Consider the following 17702-nt stretch of genomic DNA (forward strand, 5'->3'; position numbering starts at 1 on the left):
CAGAAAAACGTTTTCAAAGAAGCTCGACACGTGTCGACCCTGAACTGCTCGTGGCCTCGTTCACGTCGTCATGCTTCAGTTCAGGAAACTGAAACACTCGGTCGACGTTGAAAATACTGAAACATTCAAGATTGACTATTGATCTGAATGAATCTCCAGTGTCACAGTCGCCAGCTGTAGACTCCTGACTACGACTGTGTGGACGCACAGAGACACAAGGAGTGTATGGACAAGCTGAGGCGGTTCTTCTTACCACGGGCCCCTGAGGCCCCGGGAGCCCGGAGCCCTCCGAGGTGCAGGTGCAGGAGTTGGGCAGAGACGGACACTTGAGCTCGTCTCTCTGTCGGAGAAGGAAACAGACAGTTGGACGTCAGTCAACATCAAGTGAACACAGAGGAAACATCGGCGAGTGTTCAACGTCTCATCCGCAGCAGACGATTCCTACGGTTCAAAGTGTAAAAACATTAACGGGCCCCGACATAAGCTGCGAGCGGGCGTCCTGACGAGGCGTTCGAGGACAGAGTGCTGCCGGGTGCTCGCTCTGTCCCCGAACGCCTCCCGACTCACTAATGTTTCCCAGAGCTGCCGCGGAGGTCAGTGCACACAACGTTCATGTAGGTTCATCAAAGAGCCGAGCCAAGACTTTCATCTCTCAGCTGCGAGGCCTCGACGACGGAGCAGCAGAACACATCTGTGGGAGGCGGTGAACGCTCCCTGGGGGATGTTTTACAAAAGGCAGAGTGGGAAGATTTTCCGGTTCAGAGATTTCAGCGCGATGAGGAAATTAAGTGATTATGAAAATGGTTTTGGAAAAAACAATGAGCCTCCAGGACGGAGGGGAATTACGCTGTTTATTGAATTTAGTATCTGTTTGGTTTTGGACTGGGTGTCACGGTGGTGCAGTGGTTGGCACCGTCGCCTCACAGCGGGAAGGGTTGGTGGGTTGAACTCCATGTTTCAATGAGGAGTTCGTCGTTCCGTTGTTCGCCGCGCGATGTGAGCTAACTTTCAAAAGACCAATGAATGAGCTTCTGGTGGCTTCTCCTCCGATACGTCTTGTAACGTCTACGGACAAACGAGGGACATCAGAGGTCTGGAAAGCTCCTCCCGACAACGGGACGGGATCGGTTCCTTCGCTCTGCGACGTACGTCCTCCTCCACATCGTTCAGATCACGGGAGCAGGATTATGCGAAAAAAAACAACTGAAGGGATTTCAAGGAAACTTGCTGGAAGGATGTGACGTGGAGCCGGAAAGAATCCAGTGAATCTCCGGATCTGGACGAAAGGGGCGAACCAGGAATTGTGTTTTGGGCCGATTCCCCAGAGAAGGATTCAGGGAACTTGATACAATAAACAGGTTGTTGGGCTCCGCTGAGTTCCAGTCCGTCCCTGTGACGGGGTGACGACCTGCTCCCGGCTGACTGGGATCTGGGATCGGCTACGTTCCATAACTTTGCTTTCAAAATATATGCGGAGGCCCATCCTGTAAACTGACGGGGGATGGGTTCCTCGGGTCCGAGCCTCACGAGGTGGAAACACTCGGCGTGGTGTTGGCTGATGATGTGGCTCACGGCGCGTCTGATATCATGTAGAATAACATCCAGCATATGGAGACGGTAACGAGGTTAAGAACTGGATTCTAATCGGAGGGGGGTCTTTAAATCAAACACGCCCTGGACTTGTTTGTAGACGTTCAGCTCCGCAGGGACGTCAGACTCCTGCTCTCTCTCCCTCCTGCTGGGGATTTCCACGCCGATCGCCTCAATTTGGACCATTTAACAAAATGTTTTTGGGGCTGAGCCGGCCCAATCAAGCTGAGCTCTGTCGCCGCTCCGCAGCAATTCAGATAATAATCCAGAGTTGGAATCCTTTTCCAAAAAGCTGTTGGACGTCCCGACTGCAGACGTGCCGCTGCTGCGCTCAGACAAAGCGGGGTTTTGTTGCAGCGGCGTCTCTGGAGATCTCCGCTGGAAGTTCTCTCTGAGAAAGGCCAGAGTCCAGCTGCTGAGCAACATTTAAATCCTCACGCTGCTGCTGCTGCTGCACGAACGCTTCGTGTGTGGGGAGGACGGACCAAGACCGAGAGGACGGTTTCCGTCTATAGTTGTGTATTTTTCTTCCATACTATTCTTCTGTTCTCTTCTCACGGTGGCCGTGCTGCAGCACATCACTTCTCCACATCTGTTTCCGTTATGATTAACTTGTACAGGGAACTCATCTGATTTCTGGTTCACACTGAAGTTGAGTTAGTAAAATGTGAAAGATGGACGACGATACGTTGTACGAAACCTTTTCTTCATTCTGTGTCGTATTATATGACACATCTTGTTGATGTTCAGGTTAATATCATACAGTATTATACCGTTTATTACCTCCAGCACGGAGGTTACGTTTTCACCCCTGTTCGTTCGTCTGTTTGCCAGAATAAGGATTATGCAAAAACTACGAAAAGGTGACATTTTTACAGATTTTCCAGGGAATAATTCACTGATCTTGATTTTTTTAATAGACATATTAATTGTAGTGATATGTATGAGTGTGTGAGATTTGGTTCAGCTCGGTAGAATTCCTCGGTTCGAGATATGAGCTCCACTCATAGTTTCTAGTTTCTCGAAGTCGAAAAGACACACACACACACACACACACACACACACACACACACACACACACACACACACACACACACACACACACACACACACACACACACACACACACACACACACACACACACACACACACACACACACACACACACACACACTCCGGACAAGTGTGTGTTACAGGACAAACACGGCCGTCTGCTCTTTTTCACTCTCGGGAGGCCGCTAATACTTCCGCAAATACTCGCGTCGCCAAAACCAAATCCTGTCTGGATGTCTTCTTCTTTTCAAAAAGAATGTTTGAGAAAAAGCCAGATGGCCTGATGGTTTTCTGTGAGAGGACGATGAATCAGCTAAAAAGGGAGACAAGCAAACATCTATTTAAAACAAATAGAAACAGGAAATAAACGCTCAGGATGAAGAAATAATCCCAGGACGATGAGTAGGAAGTAAAATACTGTCTTGTTTTTTGTTCCATCTTCTTCAACCGTTTCTTTACTTTGAGGTTAAATAACAACATTTGCATTGAAAGCACATGTCCTCAGATGTTTAGATTCTTCTTGAGGCTGAATTCAAGGTTTTATCAGAGAAGAAAATCTTTAGTCTTCAGGCCAAAAGCTCCAGGAAGAGTTTGACGTTATCGTACAGCTGTTGTCTGCAGGTTAAAGAAGCGGCTGGAGGTTCTGGTCGAGTTCGTACACACAAGGTGCGCTGAGTTCTAAAACGTTCAGTGTCCACGTTTCGTGGAGGTGCAGGATTTCTCTTACCATAGACGGGAGGTCGCAGCATCTGTCCCTGCTGGTCCAGGCCAAGCTGCAGACGATATCGAACATCTGGAGCTGGAACTGTTCGAGGAGAGGAGAAAACAACAGAACATGGAAACGATGTTGTGGTACACTGGTGTGAACCGCCCCCAACCCCCCCATTAGTCCCCGCAGACCAACAGAGCACAGACGAGTCCCGTAAGAGGAAGTGTCTCATACTGCAGCCATGTAGACGGATTAACATTCAGTCCCAGTCGGTTGCAGAAACGTGAATTATTTTCATGTTTCGTTTTAATAAAGATCAAGTCCTGATTCTCCCACTTCACTGCTGAGGTCGGGAAACACTCTGTGCTCAGCCTCACACACGAGCGACCAGCTGAGAAACTGATTTAACTTTATATAAATTAAATAACACGTTTTTTTAAAATAATTTTCTGCGGATGTCGGTCACTTGTGTGTGACACATGTAAAGAGAAGACGCAGTGTCGTCTGCATATCGGTGAACGTACAGCTTTAACTATAGCTAAAGAAATGAAGATGTTCCTTCTTTATAGTCTAAATGTTTGTGTAGCTAATGTCTGTTGTTGTCTGTAGTTGATGTGTAGTGACACTAATAAGCTGTTGACAGTCATACTGGTAGATACTCATTCACCTGAGGGACCAATCAAGTCGAGCGAACGTGGCGTCATTATGCTGAAATTAGCAGCGACGCTTACAGTTGCCGTTGATCAGAAGTTTTAAGAATAATATGAGAATAATGAAAAACTGGAACTGCAACGATTATTCGAAGGACACAAAATCAATTTGCAACAATTTTGTCATTTTTAAAAAAGCGAAACTGGACAAAAATGTACACGTTTCAGCTGCTCAGTTTTAACTTTTGACGCTTTTCTTTTGCTTACGTGATCATAAAATTATTATTTTTGATTAACAATTACTCAAAAACATAATCAGAAGGTGTTGTTCTCTCCAGTTTGACCAGTTTAGTAGATTCTATTTCCAGGTCGATGCTTGCTAATGTTATAAACAGGCTTTATTTGTACAAACCTTTTCTCTTTTACTTTTTACATTTTTTCTGTAGTGTTTCACAAAAATATGCTGTAAAATATAAAATAACCAAATCTCCAAGGTAAATTGGAAACATTCAACATGTTGCAGTAGTTTCCAGATGTAATCCTCCTCGTGACAGCAACATATCATTTAAACTCTAGACTTCCAAAATGCGAATTAAAGACAAATACCTTCAAAATCCTTGAACATTCACAGTGTAAACGTTCACTCTTCCTCTGCGGACTCAGAATCCACTTACGGTTGCAGATTCTCCCTTGGAGCCGATGGACTTGGACATCTTGCCCAGAACCTGGTAGCCATCGCTGGACGTGTTTCCAGCAGCCTTGATCTCCTTCTCAGCCACTTCTTGGCAGTCGACCCGCAGTTTGACGCTGGTGGATGAAACCAGGACATGGAGCTTCAGAGAGAAGGAGAAAGGAGGGAGAGAGAAAGAGGGAAAAAAAAGAAAAAGAAGAGCAGATTTTATTGGCGCATTCTTTGTTCCACGACCAAGTCTTGAGTCTGGTTCTTATCCCGATGGCCTGCAAATTATTAGGTTGTGCGGAGTCTGGCGGTGGAGGCCGAGCTGGAGCTCTGTTTATTGAAACGCTGCTGGAATGTGAGAGCGCTCGCACAGAGGAAAACCAGCGCTGCTTTTCCATTCATTCACAAAGAAGAAACGCTCCATCGCAGCGAACATCACCGCTGCCGAAGAAGAGAGCGGGGAAATGAAGGTTTGGACCAACGGAGAGACTGAACCCACACGGAGCTGCGATCCTCGAACTAGTTCCCGGAGTTCAGAGTCACTTCATCACCTTGTCGGGTCAACGGGTCGTTGTCGTGTGCAACTATTTAAAGATGCTAAAGGCCCCAAACACTAATCCTCTGTCACCGTAGATTCTATCTTCCAGAAAAGAAGGCGCTTTATATGCCAACGTTAGCATTAACTACTGTTTTATTACCAATCGAGAGGAAACATTAAGGGTTCTGGATCATACTTCACATTCTCTTACTCGCTCGTGTCAAAAAGCTCAGTAGTAGGAAATAAGTTTCATCCGCCATTTTCCCAACGTCAGGACGTCGCTGACAGAAGGGGGCGATCTCAACGCTGATTTGTTTCATTGCCACAACGCATCACGCAAATAACGATGTGAATTTCGCACCTTCGCGTTATTTGCATCTACTCGCATCTTTGCATCGACTGTGAACGTTTCATCTCATCGCAGGAAAAACTTGTGTTGAGTTTGGTGTGAGCGCACCTCTACCCTTCTACCTGTCCTTGTACTGCTAGCCCCGCCCCGTCCTGCCTCCTAACACCCCTTTGTGAAAGTGAGTCATTGAAGCGTCCTGTCTCGCCCTCGCTCCAACATCCGAGGAGGGATTTGAATTCCATCCTCCCGTCTCCGCGGCCAAGGCTTTCAGCCGCTGTCACCACCCCCACGAATTTTTTGGGTTGTGATGGTTAATCGTGAATAAGTTTTACAGTGAACTCCTTTTGAACCGTTTAGAAAACTAGTCGATCCACATGCAGTCCAGTGCTCGACGCAGCTGATCCGGTCGGTTCATGTGAACAAACTGCAGCCAGGAGACTTTTGAAACAATCCCTCTGCTGCGACCACAAGAAGCCCTGCTAACTGAAGAGGGAGCAGAGGAATCTGCGTCTCCTCATGATGTCATGTTGTGGTGAGCCAGGGCCCGTGTGGTCGGAGGGAGTCCAGCTGCCGCGGGCTCGCCGCCTGCGGTCAGCCAGCATCTACGGAAACGCACGGGGGCAAGTTCAACAGACCGCAGACGCGCGGAGGCGTCCAGCGCGGCGAGAGCCGTCTGATGCTCAGTCAGCAGGTACCAGTCAACACTTTCTACAGGATCCACTCGTCACAGGACACTGGTTTTAAAAGCCAGTACCAGTGGTCAGAGGTCAAAGTGAAGCAGCCAATGATTCTCCTCCGACACTGGTATCAGGAAACTGATACACGGAGGAAGAGGTCGGCGATTGTCTGCCAAAGTAAACGGGCCTGAAGAAACTGTCAGATACTTTTCAGGCTCCGTTGATGTACAGCAAACACTAGATTTGTATGTTTATTCCTCATTCCTTCTGGTGTCGAACACTAATGAACAAGCCTGATCACTGAGTTGTGTTTCACGGGCTCCTCAGGCACGCTGGGCATGTTCCTGGACACGCCCACATGTTCGTCCTCCCCTCGCTGCAGACCGAGGTTTTCCTTTGACCTCAGGTCAGTGGGACGAGGAAGTTCCCTCGTCTTCCACTTTACGCTCTGCCTGGAGTTTCATTTGACTGCGGTGACAATAGAACGAGGCCTCACCGCGCTGCTTCTGAGGATCACAGAGGAATCAGAGAGCAGCCGAGGTCCGACGGGGCGATGTGGCGGACGCCGTCATCGGCTCACGGAGAAGCCGCCGTCGCGTTCGAGCAGACGTCGACGTTCGCCAGCGTATTTGAACAGACATTTAAATCTTCACGTCCTGTCCATTATTCAGAGGTTTGTCTGAAGTGTCTGCGACGGTGAAACATGAACCAAGAACATGGACGAGAACATGAAAATGAAAGCCATCAGGCAGCTACTGGGGTTTACAGCCGAACACGAGGGAGGACCAATTCTACTTCTATCACTTTCTCTTTGAGTGTCCCAATAATTTGATCACATCTGACGAAGAATAAACAACATGTGTGGGACTTCTTTTAATTTTTATTTGGTCCTGACTGGATGAATCTTAATCCCATCTGGGCTTTTTTGTTTTTTTTAGAAGAAGTCGTCTTTTTGTGTCTTTTGTCGAAGATCAACTCAGAACTAAACAATCTCCCTCTTTCTGCCACTGGAAGAGAGAAGTCACATGATGAATGACGTCCACATCACCAGGAGCCTCCACTCCACTGTTATTACACATCGCTCACAGAGACCAGCTCCAACGCCTCCCTGCGCACAGATGCATGCTGGGAGGTCAATCAGAGCAGCTAAAAGTCCCCTGGGGTCGACTTCCAGTCAGCCGAGGTGAGAGGGAGGAGAGAGAGGGAGGAGAGAGAGGGAGGTGAGAGAGGGGGGAGAGAGGGGGGAGAGAGGGGGGAGAGAGAGGAGAGAGAGAGAGGGAGGAGAGAGAGGGAGGTGAGAGAGGGAGGAGAGAGAGGGAGGTGAGAGAGATAGAGAGGGGGGAGAGAGAGGAGAGAGAGAGAGGGGGGTGAGAGGGAGGTGAGAGAGGGAGGAGAGAGAGGGAGTTGAGAGAGGGGGGAGAGAGGAGAGAGAGAGAGGGAGGAGAGAGAGGGGGGAGAGAGAGGAGAGAGAGAGAGGGAGGTGAGAGGGAGGTGAGAGAGGAGAGAGAGAGAGGGGGGAGAGAGGGGGGAGAGAGAGGGAGGTGAGAGAGGGGGGAGAGAGGGGGGAGAGAGGGGGGAGAGAGAGGAGAGAGAGAGAGAGAGGGGGGAGAGAGAGGAGAGAGAGGAGAGAGAGAGAGAGAGGGGGGAGAGAGAGGAGAGAGAGAGAGGGAGGTGAGAGGGAGGTGAGAGAGGGAGGAGAGAGAGGGAGGGAGAGAGGGGGGAGAGAGAGGAGAGAGAGAGAGGAGAGAGAGAGAGGAGAGAGAGAGAGGGAGGTGAGAGAGGGGGGAGAGAGAGGGGGGAGAGAGGGAGGAGAGAGAGAGGGAGGAGAGAGAGAGGTGAGAGGGAGGAGAGAGAGAGGTGAGAGGGAGGTGAGAGAGGGGGGAGAGAGAGGAGAGAGAGGGGGGAGAGAGAGGAGAGAGAGAGAGGGAGGAGAGAGAGGGGGGTGAGAGGGGGGTGAGAGGGAGGTGAGAGAGGGGGGAGAGAGAGGAGAGAGAGAGGTGAGAGGGAGGAGAGAGAGGGGGGAGAGAGAGGGAGGAGAGAGGGAGGTGAGAGAGGGGGGAGAGAGAGGGAGGAGAGAGAGGGGGGAGAGAGAGGGAGGAGAGAGAGGGAGGAGAGAGGGAGGTGAGAGAGGGAGGAGAGAGAGAGAGAGGGAGAGAGAGGAGATGGACGGAGGCAGATGATGGAGGCAGATGAGAGGGAGGAGAGAGAGAGAGAGGGAGAGAGAGGAGATGGACGGAGGCAGATGACGGAGGCAGATGATGGAGGCCGACCTCCCCCCGAGCTGCCGAGGACCATCTGGTCCGTCTGCGCCGACACAACTCCGCCTGCGATGTACAACACATTTGGTCTGTTCCATCTTGGACTTTCCGCTCCGTTCACTTTTCAATCTGTCGTTTCAAAACCAACAAACGCACAAAGTGAGCTGTTCCACTGCTTCATCTCTGGAAAGACTTGAGGCCTCAGCGTCCTTTACCTTGTGGAAGCTTCCGTGGAAGATGCTCTTCACTTGGCGGTCGTCGAACGCGACCCTCTGGGTCTCGCCGCGCTCGTCCTTGTTGTAGAAGGACACGGTCTGACTGGAGGCTGAGAGACAGAAGAAACATCACGTGATGAGTGGCTCTAATATTATCAGATAATAAAAAACATGCTACGCTACTGAGGCACAACTTTCTGCTTTGTGAGTTGTTGTTCTTTGTGCTTTGTTCCTGAAAAACATCCAACAACCTTCAAGTTAATTTCTGGTCTTTTCAGATGTCGATTGGAAACATCAGAGCGGCTCCGCGGACTCCAAATCAAAATCACACACGAAGACGAGTCTCTGCTGCGTTTGCACTTTTTCCAGAGCAGCTGGTGATTCAAGGTTTCAATAGAGTTCAGTGTTGTTTCACTCTGTGAGGGAGAAAGTCTGGATTCTGTTTCCCACCAGAGACTCAGATAAACGTTTAACGAACAAATCAAGATTTCGGCTCGAAGTGCGACACGTTCCCAAAAGTTCTGATCTGTTTGACGAGAACGTTTGAAAGTGTCTTGTTGAAGCGTCGCAGCTGGTATATTTAGCGGGTGACACCCCTGACTTTGGTACAGCAGCTCGGGGTTCGATTCCCGGTCATAAAGTGACGATTGTAAGTCGCTTTGGACAAAAGGCCGTTGGAGCTTCTGAAGCCTCAGAGATGGTGACGGACACCAGAGGGTTTCTGCGGGAGGCTCCTGCTTGACAGACCGGAACCGAGAGGCTTTACCAGAACCAGCTGAGCCCGGAGGACGACGACAGAGCGGAAGGATTGTTGAGGTGAACGAACCCGGCTCCGTCTTCTACGGGCCGGAGGGGCACGGCCGCATCACTCCGCTCGGCCCGCGCTCCGGATCAGACGCGACGCAACGAGGCCCGGCTGCTCCACATGCACTCGCCATCGTTTCCTCCCGCACACACATCAGGATACTCACGGTCGATGGTGATGCCGGTCTCCGGCTGGTGGTCCTTGTTTGACACCTGCCAGATGTCGAAGGCCTCGCTGGGGGAGTCGGGGAGGAGGCGGAACATGAGGATGATGGTGTAGGCCGGGGGGAGGCCGTCCGGGTGGATCTCCCTGTTCACCAGACACAAAGAGAGACGACACGCTGGACTCACTGGGCTTATGACCATTCAACTGTGATCAAAGAGAGAACATGTGAAGAGCACAAAGACAGATTTGAATGACTGATTTAAAGATTAAAGAATCTCTGCGTGAGGAGGCGGAGGCAGCTGCCGAACCCGTCGCACGGCGCGTTATCACGACAGCCAGCTATGGTGATTCGATGATGTCGTCGTGACGTTCGAGCGACAAGCGCCACGCGTGAGTGTGAACAGCTGTGTCACACTGTTCACCAATAAAATATTAATAACTACTCTCAAAAAAAAGGATTTGGAAAAAGAAAATTGCAACTTTTTCCGCCCCGTGTCATTGGTGGTACGAGAGCAGGAGGTTTTCCCATCCGTCTCCTCCTTCCAAAACTACACATTTTGGAAAGTCAACAGTCAGGACTCCAGCTGTTTTCCGCCACTTTGTGATGTTCTGGACATGAGACGCGGAGCTGGACGGTGGCCGGCGTCAATAGACTCGAGTTCAGTTGTGTCAGAGAGGAGCTCCGTCATGACCTCTCGACTCCGTCATGACCTCTCGACTCCGTCTCGACCCCGCGGCTCCGTCATGACCTCTCGACTCCGTCATGACCTCTCGACTCCGTCTCGACCCCGCGGCTCCGTCATGACCTCTCGACTCCGTCATGACCTCTCGACTCCGTCTCGACCCCGCGGCTCCGTCATGACCTCTCGACTCCGTCATGACCTCTCGACTCCGTCTCGACTCCGCGGCTCCGTCATGACCTCTTGGCAGATCCACTGAGCCGGTTTTGTAACGAGACCAGAGTGTTTGATGTGAGACTCACGTGCTGGGCTGCGTCAGGAAGGCGTTCTTGTGGAGTCTGTAGGCCGCGTAGCTGTTGAAGGAGCCGGGCTCCATGGAGACGCCTTTGACGGAACCGTAGGTCTTCTCCGTCAGGTTGAACGCCTCCAGCATCCGGAAGCCTGGAACACAATCAGACGCTCGTCACGTGACAATCAACTGCAGACGTTTTACAGTTCTTGTCAAATAAGTGGTGTGTGCGTTCTCACCCGGTGAAGTGAACCCATTCAGGAAAATCAAGGGACAGGCTGCGGAGCGAGAAACCAAAAAAGACGTTTCACAACAAAGTCGTGGACAAAAGCTGCGAGAAGCTCGTCGCCGCAGAACTCACATGACGTCGCGGTTTCACAGATGAAGGTGATGAGGTTTTCTTTGATGGTGTCGAAGGCGTCGAAGTCGTCCACGATGAACACGTGTCTGTCGCTGGGTTTGCTGCCGATCTCCTGCAGCTCCACGAAATCCACGTCGGCGACTCCGATGGCGAAGACGCTGTAGCCTTGAGGACGCGACGCACAAACACAAGTCAGACACAAAGCGGCAGGTGACGTTTGTGTCGCGAGCTGCTGGTCGACGTCCGTTACCTGCGTGCTGCAGACTGGCGGCGCTCTTCTTCACCTCGTCCTGAGATCGTCCGTCTGTGATGGCGACGACGACCTTGGGCACGTTCCTCCTCATTCCATTCTCCGAGGAAAAGGCCTTTTCGTAGGTGTGTTTCAGGGCCACTCCTGTTTCCACAGACGCAGAGGAAGGATGTGATCATGAGAGGAGCTCGTATTGTTTCAGACGTCAGACGCCGGGACAGATGACGTGCGACTGATCGAACCTGTCTTGGTGTTTCCTCCTCTGTAGCGAATGTGATGGAGCGACGACATGGCGACGCCTTTGTCCTGGTAAGCGTTCAGCCTGAACTCGGTCTTCGCGTTGTCGCTGTACTGCACAAACGACACCTGTTGGGAAAAAAAGACACGTCGCCCAAGTGAGCGTCTAGTTTAGAAGAAAAGAACTCGGCTGTTCCGCTAACAGATTAACAACAACAGATTCTCCACGCTCGCTGAAATCCGAACCTGCATCCCCGAGGGTCCGACCACGTCGAAGGCCGAGATCACGTTGGAGACGAACTGCACGACCTTGGTGAAGCTCTCCTCGCCGATGCTCCAGGAGCCGTCGATGAGGAAGACCACGTCGGCTTTGGCACCTTTGCAAACTGCGGCGAGACAACAAGTGTTTGTTTCTGTTGCTCATATTCTTATTATAGAAAAGAATAAAATGTAAATATGTTTGAAGGTAATTCAGAAACACTTCAGGCTCTAAGGTCCGGTTTTCTTATCATTATGAAACTGTGGCGGGACAAAGTAGTTTCCATAGAATCTATCTTGTATTGTATTATTATGTATATACACAGTAGTAGTAGCAGATCACAATTGGACTGTGGCGTCACTGATTACCTGCCCACGCGGGGGGGACGGTGGGCGGCGGCATCGGAGTCGGAGGGAGCGTCGGAGCTGGGGTTGGCTTCACCACTGTGGGAGAAACACACAAACACAAACCGTCAGTATATTTGTAATGAATACAGAGCGACAGTAAACATGTTGTGAGCGGTGAAGTCATTGTTTTGGATCCGTCCTCCGGAGCGATGAGGTAACTGAGGCGACGGGACCTGGAGGAGAGCGATTCCTAAACGCTGCTTCGTGTTCGACACAGAACGACGGCGTTTACAAATCGAAAGTTTCACTTCATCTTGTCTGTGACTGAAGACGAGATGTACGTTATTACCTTCTGTCTGTCTGTCTGTCTGTCTGTCTGTCTCTGTCTGTCTGTCTGTGTGTGTGTCTGTCTCTCTCTCTGTCTCTCTGTCTGTCTGTCTCTGTCTGTCTGTCTGTCTGTGTGTCTCTCCGTCTGTCTCTCTCTCTGTCTCTCTCTCTGTCTCTCTCTCTGTCTCTCTCTCCATCTCTCCGACTGTCTCTCTGTCTCTCTCTCTCTCTCTCTGTCTCTCTCTCTGTCTCTCTCTCTCTCTCTCTCTCTGTCTCTCTCTCTCTGTCTCTCTCTCTCTGTCTGTCTGTCTGTCTGTCTCTCTCTCTCTCTCTCTGTCTCTCTCTCTCTCTCTCTCTCTGTCTCTCTCTCTCTGTCTCTCTCTCTCTGTCTGTCTGTCTGTCTGTCTCTCTGTCTCTCTCTCTCTGTCTCTCTCTCTGTCTCTCTCTCTCTCTCTCTCTCTCTGTCTCTCTCTCTCTGTCTCTCTCTCTCTGTCTGTCTGTCTGTCTGTCTCTCTCTCTGTCTGTCTGTCTGTCCGTGTGTCTCTCTCTCCGTCTCTCTCTCTGTCTCTCTCTCCATCTCTCCGACTGTCTCTCTCTCTGTCTCTCTCTGTCTCACTCTCTGTCTCTCCAACTGTCTCTCTCTCTCTCTCTCTGTCTCTCTCTCTGTCTCTCTCTCTCTCTCTGTCTCTCTCTCTCTGTCTCTCTCTCTCTGTCTCTCTCTCTCTGTCTGTCTGTCTGTCTGTCTCTCTCTCTGTCTCTCTGTCTGTCTGTCTGTCTGTCTGTGTGTCTCTCCGTCTGTCTCTCTCTCCGTCTCTCTCTCTGTCTCTCTCTCCATCTCTCCGACTGTCTCTCTCTCTGTCTCTCTCTCTGTCTCTCTCTGTCTCTCTCTCTGTCTCTCTCTGTCTCACTCTCTGTCTCTCCAACTGTCTCTCTCTCTGTCTGTCTGTCCAGTAAACTTGGTGGAAGGATGAATCCATTAAATTCCGGACGGAGGCGACGGATCCCAAATAAGAAAATCCATCTCTTTCTTTAACATTGTGGATCTTTTTTGACATTTTTCACAAATAATAATTCGTCTTGATGAAAAAACCTCTAACATGCAATAGTTTCATTTGAGCAGATGCTGTGTCCGGTGCACGTACGTGTTCTCTCCTTGGCGCTGACGCCCGGTCCCTCCAGGTTCGGCGTCTGGACGAAGACGGTGGCTGTGTACAGGGCGTCGGGGGACAGGCCGTCGAAGCAGTACTGAGGCAGGCCGGCGGGGATGGTGATCTCCTGCTGTCCTTTACTGGAGGCTGCAGACAGAACACAACAAACTGGATCAGTCAGACGTCTGGAGATCTCCATGTGTTTTGTTGCTATCGGAGGAAAATAAAAGATGTCCCTTCAAAAACTCAAACCTCCTGGTCAACGTGTCCGTGACGAGCGGAGCCGACGTCCGACTCCTCCGGGGAAGTGTTTACATCTCTGGCGTGGCTGCGCAGTGATAAATTCATAATGAGGTTTTTCCTATTTGGACTATGCGCTTGGCTCAGGGCAAACAAACAACAGGCGTGTTTACCGCGCAGACGCCGGCGTGCACACGATGAGGCCACTTCGCAGCGTAACCCACTGTTAAAAACCGGGGTTTCGTCATTTTTTAACTCCATAAACGACAGAATCCAGCGACAGAGCGCGCTCGGAGACGAGCCTCGGAGACCAGCCTCGGTAACGTCAACTAGTCATGATGAGGTCGCCTCATCGGACCGTTTGGGAAAACTCAAAGACTCCAGAACAGTGGCCCTCATCTATCACGACGGAAGATACACAGAGATTCAAACAGTGAGTGATGTTGACCAGAAATAACCCCTGAAACATTTCAGCCGGATTTTCCACGATTCTTTCGTTGGAAATTCTTTCGTCTCCGTTTCCACTGGAGGACCAGCAGTGGACTCGTCCGCTGCCTCAAACTGATTTCCGACCCAACATCTGCCTCACGCCAGCAGACACATATTTGTTCTGGCAGCGCGTCACGGCGACCCCACTACAGGCGGATGATAACCACGTACATGTTTAAATATTGACGCCCTCTTCCCCTGTTGTCCAGCTGCTATGACCCTGCATGCAGGTGTGAATCCGAACCAGATGGGAATCAAAGACCCGGCGGTGATTGGAAAGAATGTGAGAATGTAAATCTCTGCAGACCGACACACACACACACATTTAACGGTTGGTGGTCGGCCGCTTTCGGTACCCGGCCAAAAGTTCCATCGTGCTTCGAGGATTAATCACAAGGTCCTGGAAATAAACACTCCCTGAGGGGTGAGGGGAAGAAAGTGTAGACCTCTGGAGGTACGATATACGTGGAGTCTCCTTCCACCAGGATCCGACTGCTAAACGTTACCGTGCTGCCGAGAGGCTACAACCCACAGGTGTCGCCCTGCGCGTCGCACTTCCTGTTCCTCTGGTTCGGTGGAAGGAGGCGGCGACGTGACGGGCGACCGGAGGAGACTTACGGTGCACGGGGTTGAGTTTGATGCGGTAGGACGTCGCCGCCCTGTGAGCCGTCCACTTGACGCAGAAGGTGTCGTGGTCGACGTTGTAGGTCTCGATGTTGGTCACGTTCAGGTAAACTGCAGAGAAGAGAGGGTCAAAGGTCAGATCGGCGCTGATGAAGGTTCCAGATGGTTCTCAGGTCTCAAATAGAAGTCCCACAGAGATGTCGATCGGTTCCGAGTCTTCCAGGTCTACCAACCCTTTTCAAATGTACTTACTACAGTCACGTCCCAAGTCAACAGTCAAGGTTTAATCTTAACTTTAAACCTTAAATCCAGGTTTAAAATCCAAACTTCAACTACAGGAAATACTCCTGTTGAACCTCATTATAGTCTGGTGACTGCGTAGCGACGTTCCCTGATTTGTCCTTTTTCGTCAGAACATCTTGATAAATGACTCGTCCGTTGGTCTCGTCGCTCGGTTCCTGTACGTACGTGTGGTTCCCGCTCCGGCGAGCGGCGCGCTCAGGCCGCCGGTGTACTGAGCGATCACTTTGACGTCGTAGGTGGTTCCGGGCTGCAGGTTGTGCAGCGTGTAGGATGCCACGTCGCCCACGAAGAAATCCACGTAGCGGTCCGTGCCTGCGGTAACGCAACACAACGGAAGACAAGGTGAGAAACAAATGACTGCAGCGGCTGATTCCACGAAACAGTGAAAGAACAAAAGTCTTCGTACAGATGATTTAAACTGTTGCTGAAAAATAAAATCAATTCTCATTGGATTGGGGTCGTAACAAGAAAATCATCCTTTTCCTTTTCTTTCTTCAGAGTGTGTTCTGACTGTACCACTCACCTTGAGGAGAGTACATCAGTTTGTATCCCTGGACCGGAGCCGACACCGGGTCCCAGGACACCCGGAAGCGGGTGTACCACTCGTCCGAGACGCGGAGGTTCCTGGGGCTCAGCAGGCCGACTGTGACGGAGAGGAGGGACAAGGTGTCACAGACAACTTCACCAATCTGACGTGTGAACGTCAGGATTACAACATCTGGAACTGGAACAACTGGAACAGGTCGTTGTCACAAATCGACTTTTATAACGTTTAAAGATTTAGTCTGAGGTGGTTTAGATAGACGCTCGATTTTAACATTGTTAACTCTCTGTCCCCTCCCTCCTCTTCCTCTCATCTTCCTCTCCCTCTCCCTCTCTCTCATCTTCCTCCCTCCTCCTCTCTCGCCCCTCTCTCTCTCTCTTCCTCCTCCTCTCTCTCTTCCCTCCCTCTCTCTCTCTCTCCCTCCTCCCTCTCCTCTCCCTCTCTCTCCTCTCTCTCTCTCTCTCCTCCCTCTCTCTCCTCTCTCTCTCCTCTCTCTCTCCCTCCTCCCTCTCCTCTCTCTCTCCTCCCTCTCTCTTTCTCTCTTCCCTCCCTCTCTCTCCCTCTCTCTCTCTCTCTCTCTCTCATCCCTCTCTCTCCTCCCTCTCTCCTCAGCAGCAGGTTGGAGAGCGGACCAGCGTTTCGTCCGTGGCCTCCCTCACCTGTGCGTCCGTTCCCGTTGAGCGAGCCTCCCGGCCCCTCGGCGTACACGGCCTCCACGGTGATGTTGTACGGCGTGTCGGCCAGCAGATTCTGCAGCATGGCGTTGTTTCTGTTTCCAGGAACCACAGTCTGTGGAGGAGGAGGAGTAGGAAAAGGAGGAGGGGGAGGAGGAGGGGGAGGAGGAAGAGGAAGAGGAAGAGGAGGAGGAGGGGGAGGAGGGGAGGAGGGGGAGGAGGAAGAGGAAGAGGAGGAGGAGGAGGAAGAGGGGGAGGAGGAGGAGGAGGAGGGGGAGGAAGAGGAAGAGGAGGAGGGGGAACAGGTTTCACACCATCATGATGCTGTTTACACTCGCAGGTTCACCACAGACACAAACAGCAGCTTGTTTCTAGAAATGCGTCGCGACGGCTCTTTGACTCTCTGCTCGTCTCTGGCACATGAGAAGAGTTAGTTCAACAACTTCCTCCATGTGTTTCTCTCACACACACACGTCAGTTCTCACACATCTGCTCGCTGACAGGACGGACGGACGTTCATCGCTTTGACTGTTTCTTTGGTTTTTGTGTTTACATCAGTGTTGTGATGAACTGGGAGCTTCTGAAAAGTGAGTGTGGGCTGTGTGACTTTTCCTTTTCCTTTTTTTCTTCTTCGCTTGTGTGTCTATGACTTCCTGTGGCGCAGACGAAAGTCTTCCTGGTCGCACAGTGGTTTGGTTTTGTGTTAAACTGTAAATACTTTATATTTCACTGCTAACATGTCATGAGTTTTCGTATCTTTCCAATAAAACGTGTGAAATTCTTCCACTGATCTATAAATACAACCACAACATCGACCCAGTTAGAGTTTGAAACTGTTGAGGAACTGAGAAGGTTTTTGGTGTTTCATCAGTACAGTACGTCCAACCTGTTTCCCATTGCCTGAGAAGAACCCTCCCTAATATACAGGAAGGTTTGGTTTAGCCAGAATCCTGAAGCAGAAAATTGCCGTTCACTTGGATTACGGACTCTGTGTACAAACACAAACCTCCTCTATTGCTTGCAGATGCTCACTTGTCATAATTATCTGTATTCATAAGTGGTTATTGGTTCCGCAGAATTCCTTTCATCGCCGTCCGTCTCGGCCCAGACAACAGGTGCTTCACTAACAAGGCCGGGGGAAGAGCAGCTGGTCCGTCTCCGCCCTCCGCGCGGGGTCCAACACGTTATTCAGGACTATTAATAATGTTAATATGGCCCAAATTGCACCGTTTGTTTAACCG

At 50.8% G+C, this 17702-nt stretch overlaps 1 protein-coding gene and 1 long non-coding RNA gene across 6 annotated transcripts in view; one reads left to right on the forward strand and one right to left on the reverse strand.

The window, feature by feature from the left end:
• col12a1b (collagen, type XII, alpha 1b) overlaps positions 1–17702 on the reverse strand; it is a 98133-nt gene that overhangs the window by 12365 nt on the left and 68066 nt on the right. For all 5 annotated transcript variants that reach the window (XM_047328581.1, XM_047328579.1, XM_047328578.1 and 2 more), the window contains 17 exons: positions 16447–16576; positions 15767–15886; positions 15409–15555; positions 14935–15051; positions 13582–13734; positions 12134–12208; positions 11753–11892; positions 11512–11635; positions 11270–11413; positions 11020–11184; positions 10898–10936; positions 10672–10810; positions 9691–9833; positions 8720–8829; positions 4678–4836; positions 3372–3449; positions 254–340 (listed from right to left, as the gene is read on the reverse strand). In XM_047328581.1, the coding sequence (XP_047184537.1) occupies positions 254–340; positions 3372–3449; positions 4678–4836; positions 8720–8829; positions 9691–9833; positions 10672–10810; positions 10898–10936; positions 11020–11184; positions 11270–11413; positions 11512–11635; positions 11753–11892; positions 12134–12208; positions 13582–13734; positions 14935–15051; positions 15409–15555; positions 15767–15886; positions 16447–16576 (2070 nt within the window). The remainder of the gene's footprint in view (positions 1–253; positions 341–3371; positions 3450–4677; positions 4837–8719; positions 8830–9690; positions 9834–10671; positions 10811–10897; positions 10937–11019; positions 11185–11269; positions 11414–11511; positions 11636–11752; positions 11893–12133; positions 12209–13581; positions 13735–14934; positions 15052–15408; positions 15556–15766; positions 15887–16446; positions 16577–17702) is intronic.
• Positions 15446–16560, forward strand: LOC118290017. The gene is made up of 3 exons (XR_004786314.2): positions 15446–15585; positions 15742–15985; positions 16403–16560. It is a non-coding gene; the product is annotated as an uncharacterized LOC118290017 (long non-coding RNA).

The sequence above is a fragment of the Scophthalmus maximus genome, chromosome 18, assembly GCF_022379125.1.
Source record: "Scophthalmus maximus strain ysfricsl-2021 chromosome 18, ASM2237912v1, whole genome shotgun sequence".
Taxonomy (NCBI): domain Eukaryota; kingdom Metazoa; phylum Chordata; class Actinopteri; order Pleuronectiformes; family Scophthalmidae; genus Scophthalmus; species Scophthalmus maximus.